The sequence below is a fragment of the Haliotis rufescens genome, unplaced genomic scaffold (genome assembly GCF_023055435.1).
Source record: "Haliotis rufescens isolate VD_foot unplaced genomic scaffold, xgHalRufe1.0.p SCAF_2, whole genome shotgun sequence".
Taxonomy (NCBI): Eukaryota; Metazoa; Mollusca; class Gastropoda; order Lepetellida; family Haliotidae; genus Haliotis; species Haliotis rufescens.
Window position 1 is genome coordinate 48151130 of NW_025963890.1, and position 6000 is coordinate 48157129.

Sequence of the window (6000 nt, forward strand, 5' to 3'; positions counted from 1 at the left end):
AAGTCGATGTCCACCACCTCTAAGCCTTCGGAGTCTTCCTCTTTGTCATCGCCGGCACCCCGGGTCTTCCTCCCAAGTCGATGTCCTCCACCTCTATACCTTCGGAGTCTTCCTCTATGTCATCGCTGGCACAACCGGGTCTTCCTCCCAAGTTGATGTCCTTCACCTCTAAGCCTTCGGAGTCTTCCTCTATGTCATCACCGGCACAACCGGGTCTTCCTCCCAAGTCGATGTCCTCCACCTCTAAGCCTTCAGAGTCTTCCTCTATGTCATAGCCGGCACCCCCGGGTCTTCCTACCAAGTCGATGTCCTCCACCTCTATACCTTTGGAGTCTTCCTCTATGTCATCGCTGGCACTCCCGGGTCTTCCTCCCAAGTAGATGTCCTCCACCTCTAAGCCTTCGGAGTCTTCCTCTGTCATCGCCGGCACAACCTGGTCTTCCTCCCAAGTCGATGTCCTCCACCTCTAAGCCTTCGGAGTCTTCTTCTATGTCATCACCGGCACAACCGGGTCTTCCTCCCAAGTCGATGTCCTCCACCTCTAAGCCTTCGGAGTCTTCCTCTATGTCATAGCCAGCACCCCCGGGTCTTCCTACCAAGTCGATGTCCTCCACCTCTATACCTTTGGAGTCTTCCTCTATGTCATCGCTGGCACTCCCGGGTCTTCCTCCCAAAAAGATGTCCTCCACCTCTAAGCCTTCGGAGTCTTCCTCTGTCATCGCCGGCACAACCGGGTCTTCCTCCCAAGTCGATGTCCTCCACCTCTAAGCCTTCGGAGTCTTCCTCTATGTCATCGCCGGCACAACTGGGTCTTCCTCCCAAGTCGATGTCCTCCACCTCTATGCCTTCGGAGTCTTCCTCTATGTCATCGCCGGCACAACCGGGTCTTCCTCCCAAGTCGATGTCCTCCACCTCTAAGACTTCGGAGTCTTCCTCTATGTCATCGCCGGCACAACCGGATCTTCCTCCCAAGTCGATGTCCTCCACCTCTAAGCCTTCGGAGTCTTCCTCTATGTCATCGCCGACACAACCGGGTCTTCCTCCCAAGTCGATGTCCTCCACCTCTAAGCCTTCGGAGTCTTCCTCTATGTCATCGCCGTCACAACCGGGTCTTCCTCCCAAGTCGATGTCCTCCACCTCTAAGCCTTCGGAGTCTTCCTCTATGTCATCGCCAGCACCCCCGGGTCTTCCTCCCAAGTCGATGTCCTCCACCTCTAAGCCTTCGGAGTCTTCCTCTATGTCATCGCCAGCACAACCGGGTCTTCCTCACAAGTGGATGTCCTCCACCTCTAAGCCTTCGGAGTCCTTCTCTATGTCATCGCCGGCACAACCGGGTCTTCCTCCCAAGTCCATGTCCTCCACCTCTAAGCCTTCGGAGTCTTCCTCTATGTCATCGCCGGCACCCCCGAGTCTTCCTCCCAAGTTGATGTCCTCCACCTCTATGCCTTCGGAGTCTTCCTCTATGTCATCGCCGGCACAACCGGGTCTTCCTCCCAAGTCGATGTCCTCCACCTCTAAGCCTTCGGAGTCTTCCCCTATGTCATTGCCGGCACCCCCGGGTCTTCCTCCCAAGTCGATGTCCTCCACCTCTAAGCCTTCGGAGTCTTCCTCTATGTCATCGCTTGCACCCCCGGGTCTTCCTCCCAAGTCGATGTCCTCCACCTCTAAGCCTTCGGAGTCTTCCTCTATGTCATCCCCAGCACAACCGGGTCTTCCTCCGAAGTCGATGTGCATCACCTCTATGCGTTCGGAGTCTTCCTCTATGTCATCGCCAGCACAACCGGGTCTTCCTATAAAGTCGATGTCCTCCACCTCTATGCTTTCGGAGTCTTCCTCTATGTCATCGCTGGCACCCCCGGGTCTTCCTCCCAAGTCGATGTCCTCCGCCCCAGTGGATTTTTTTAATCCAGCATCCATCCATGCTTTTTTAGAACAACTGCTTCAATTGATGCAGCAACCTTGGTCTGGCACCTCCCTCCGTCAGTTTCCTCTGTCCAGCCATCTTCTGTAGGAGGGAGGCTTCAAACTTACTGGAGGCTTTGGGAGTTCCTGCAGGATCTGTGACTGGGATCCTCCGTCGCGGGTTCCGCCCGCAGTTTCGTGCCATTCCTCCTCTCACTACCAATCAGTTGGAACCTAGATACTGGCCTCTAGATCTGCTGGGCTCTGCAGGCCAATGTCAACATTCTGATTGCCAAGGATGCGGTGGAAGCCCTGGATGCCTCTACCATCATGCCAGGATTTTACACCCTGTCTTCGTGGTGCCCAAGAAGAGTTCAAAGATGCGAATGATTCACAATCTGGCGCTATTCAATTAACACTACCTCGCTCCTCCGCTGCATTTCCCAATGTTCTCCGTACACTTCGCCACATGATCCAGCCGATGGACCACCTCATCAGTCTGGACCTGCAGGATGCCTACCTGCATGTTCCCATTCATGCAGCGCATCGTCGATTCCTCTGTTTCATCTCCAGGTGGAAAGTGCTTCCATTTCGAATTTCCACAGCCCCGTGGTTGTTCACTTGTACCATCAAGCCCATCATTGCGTTCAACGCATTCATCGACGACTGTATCCTCAGCCACATCATCCTGCAGGTCCTGACACGTCAAAGGGACTTAACCCTTCAACCCTTGGCTTGGTTGGGTGGTCAACTTGGAGAAATCAGATCTTACTCCTTCTCACAACTCATCAGCAGCCTCTTTCTAACAGAATGCAACTTGATACAAGTTCCGCCAGATCGGTTCCAAGCCATCCAGTCCGGGTCCAGATAGCACTCTGTCAACCCTTCAACCTCCAACAGTCGCAGACTTTACTAAGTCGTTTGCCTTCGGCTCAAGATCTTAGGGGCGGTCCGGTAGCCTTGTGGTTAAAGCGTTCGCTCGTCACGCTGAAGACCCGGGTTCGATTCCCGACATGGGTACAATGTGTGAAGCCCATTTCTGGTGTCCCCCGCCGTGATATTGCTGGAATATTGCTAAAAGCGGCGTAAAACCATACTCACTCACTCACTCACTCAGGATCTTACCTCAAGGGGTCACCCTCAAGTACATCCCCTTCAGTGGTTTCTCCTACCGTTTCTGCGCTTACACCTGACAGGTACCCCCCACTCTGCCTGTAGAGTTCGGGCCGTTTTTGGAGTCGTGGTTAGCCCCATCCAATTTCATGAGTGGTACCTCTATATTTAGGTTCAAGGCCACCCACCATGTATTTGTAGACACGTCTCTCCAAGGAAACAACATGCGTTCTTTGGACGCTGACCAAACGTTCCTTACATGTCAACAACCCAGAGTTCAAAGCAGTCACACCAGACGGTCTCTGGCATGTTTCCAAAAGTCCCCGAGGCTCATTGTTCCTCAACTCCTTCCTGAGTTACCCGTCCCAGTCCTAATTGGGACCATATTTCCCCTCTCTCAAGCCGTTGGGTGTTTGGGTAGCCTAGTGGTATACGCGTTCGGTCACCACGCCAAAGACCCGGGTTCGATTCCCGACATGGGTACATTGTGTGAAGCCCATTTCTGGTGTTCCCCGCGGTGATATTGCTCTAATATTGCAAAAATCAGCATAAAACCATATTCACTCACTCCCTCAGTCACTCTCTCAACACACCTTGCTTTTGTCCATTGTCAAGCGTTGTTCTCTCTACCTTCGGACAACTGTTCTGTTCCAGGATGGCTGGAGCTGCTTCTGGAGGGAACCTTGGATGATGCTGTCGCTGTGCTTCTTCAGCGTGACTGGCACTTATCACAATAAGCCCACCTTCCATGTCAGTCGAAAATGTCACTGTGTAGTATCAGGTGTGGTAAAACTCGAGCATTTCAGGATAAATGCAATGTTTTTATACTTACCTGATGCTACACCTGTAGTCCCACCCAGACTTTGTCCGCCTCCTCTGCTTACCGCCCCAGCGCCACTGTCTACACTGTGCCTGCTGCCATACAGTGAAGAATATGAGGGAGTACGGACCAAGGTTGATAATTCAAGGCACAGACATGTTATAGTCTGTTTCAACTGTCTCTCTGTTCCAGTACTGTCTGTTTGTTAAAAGGTAGGGAAGCTAAAGCACTGTTGTGTTGGGTAAGTACAAAAACACTGCATTTATCCCGAAATGCTCATATTTTATTTATTTCTTTTTCAGTTTACAGTCACAGTTTGTTCCCATGTTTTCCTCCCCTGTTGAAGTGCCCTGTGTGCCAACGACAGAGATATGACTCCCCAGGACCAGCCAGCTGTTTCAGGGGGAGCAATAGATTCCCTGTGGAACACCTGTTTCAGGGGGAGCAATAGATTCCCTGGAGAACACCTGTTTCAGGAGGGACCAGGGGTCAAGGAAAGTACCCAGCATTCAACACTCAGATCAAGAAAATGCTACCCTCCATCACCCAACTGTGCCTTTATCCTGTGGAACTGTGTTGCCATCCAGCTGAGCACGACCACCAGCTTGTGGTGTGAGGTAACATATGGCAGCTACTCCACTGTAACAAGGAACAGGGCATGTCTTGCATGGCGGAGATGACTTTCAAAACGTACGCTATGTATGTTTTTACCTGTTGACTTAAAGATGTTGTACAACTTCTTAGTTTGAACTTTCCTAGTCTGTGGATGTATATGTGTCTGTAACTGAACTTATATACCCAGAAGAATATGTCTTGTATCGACCTACCATAAACCCGTGAAGATCCAGGTTAAAATTGGTCTTCAGTAACCCATGTTTGTTGCAAGAGGCGACTAACGGGATCTGGTGGTCAGGCTCGCTGACTTAGTGGATGCACATCATTGTATACCAATTTGGTAGATCGATGCTCGTGATCACTGGATTGTCTGTGTTCTTCCCAGTTGATCAAAATTGTCTGTTTACTGATGTCACAGACAGCTCTATATTTACCAATTGGTCCATATTGCCTGTTTACTGATGTGACAGACAGCTCTATATTTACCAGATGGTCCATATTGCCTGTTTGCTGAGGTTACACACAGCTCTATACTTACCAGTTGGTCCATATTGCCTGTTTGCTGATGTCACAGACAGCTCTATATTTACCAGTTGGTCCATATTGCCTGTTTACTGATGTCACAGACAGCTGTATACTTCCCAGTTGGTCCATATTGTCTGTTTACTGATGTGACAGACAGCTGTATACGTCCCAGTTGGTCCATATTGCCTGTTTGCTGATGTCACAGACAGCTCTATATTTACCAGTTGGTCCATATTGCCTGTTTACTGATGTGACAGACAGCTCTATATTTACCAGATGGTCCATATTGCCTGTTTGCTGATGTCACAGACAGCTCTATATTTACCAGTTGGTCCATATTGCCTGTTTACTGATGTGACAGACAGCTCTATATGTACCAGTTGGTCCATATTGCCTGTTTGCTGATGTCACAGACAGCTCTATATTAACCAGTTGGTCCATATTGTCTGTTTGCAGATGTGACAGACAGCTCTATATTTACCAGTTGGTCCATATTGTCTGTTTGCAGATGTCACAGACAGCTCTATAGTTTCTGATTGATTCTGTACACCGATGTCAATAGCCAAAATGAAATTGACAATCGTTTTTCTCGTTTTTTATGCTGGAATGTTCATGGGTTGTTTAGTAAGCTGTCAAATGACAACTTTAATTCGTATTTGGAAACATTTGACGTTATTTGTTTATTTGAAACATTTCTTGACTCAGTCGACTTCGATTGGTTACCTGGATTTAAAGTCTTCTACTCCCCGGCGGTAAAGCTGTCCGGTCGTGGGAGAAAATGTGGTGGTGTTTGTTTTGCCATTAGAAATGAGTTTGCTCAGTTTTGTAATGTATTTAATAGTAATTCCGGTATTGATAATTTCTTGTCAATTATATTGAAGAAAAACCTCTTTGGAACGCCTAAAGGTGTATTGTTTTGCCCCTTGTACATACCACCAGAAAACTCTACATACTATGACAAACATCAAAATATTAACATACATGATAAATTCGATGAATTCTTTCTTGATAGAGCAGACCGTCTC

General features: G+C 49.1%; 2 protein-coding genes across 2 annotated transcripts in view; both read left to right on the forward strand.

Moving 5' to 3' along the window:
• Positions 1–5512, forward strand: part of LOC124146248 (ceramide kinase-like) — a 28040-nt gene extending 22528 nt beyond the window's left edge. The window contains exon 13 of the mRNA XM_048400074.1: positions 4138–5512. Within this exon, the coding sequence (XP_048256031.1) occupies positions 4138–4210 (73 nt within the window). The 3' untranslated portion in view covers positions 4211–5512. The remainder of the gene's footprint in view (positions 1–4137) is intronic.
• LOC125382088 (uncharacterized protein PB18E9.04c-like) lies at positions 179–2781 on the forward strand. Its single transcript, XM_048400076.1, has one exon. It carries the CDS (start codon positions 752–754, stop codon positions 2009–2011), a length of 1260 nt encoding a protein of 419 aa, XP_048256033.1. The 5' UTR covers positions 179–751; the 3' UTR covers positions 2012–2781.
• Positions 5513–6000: the final 488 nt, after the last annotated feature.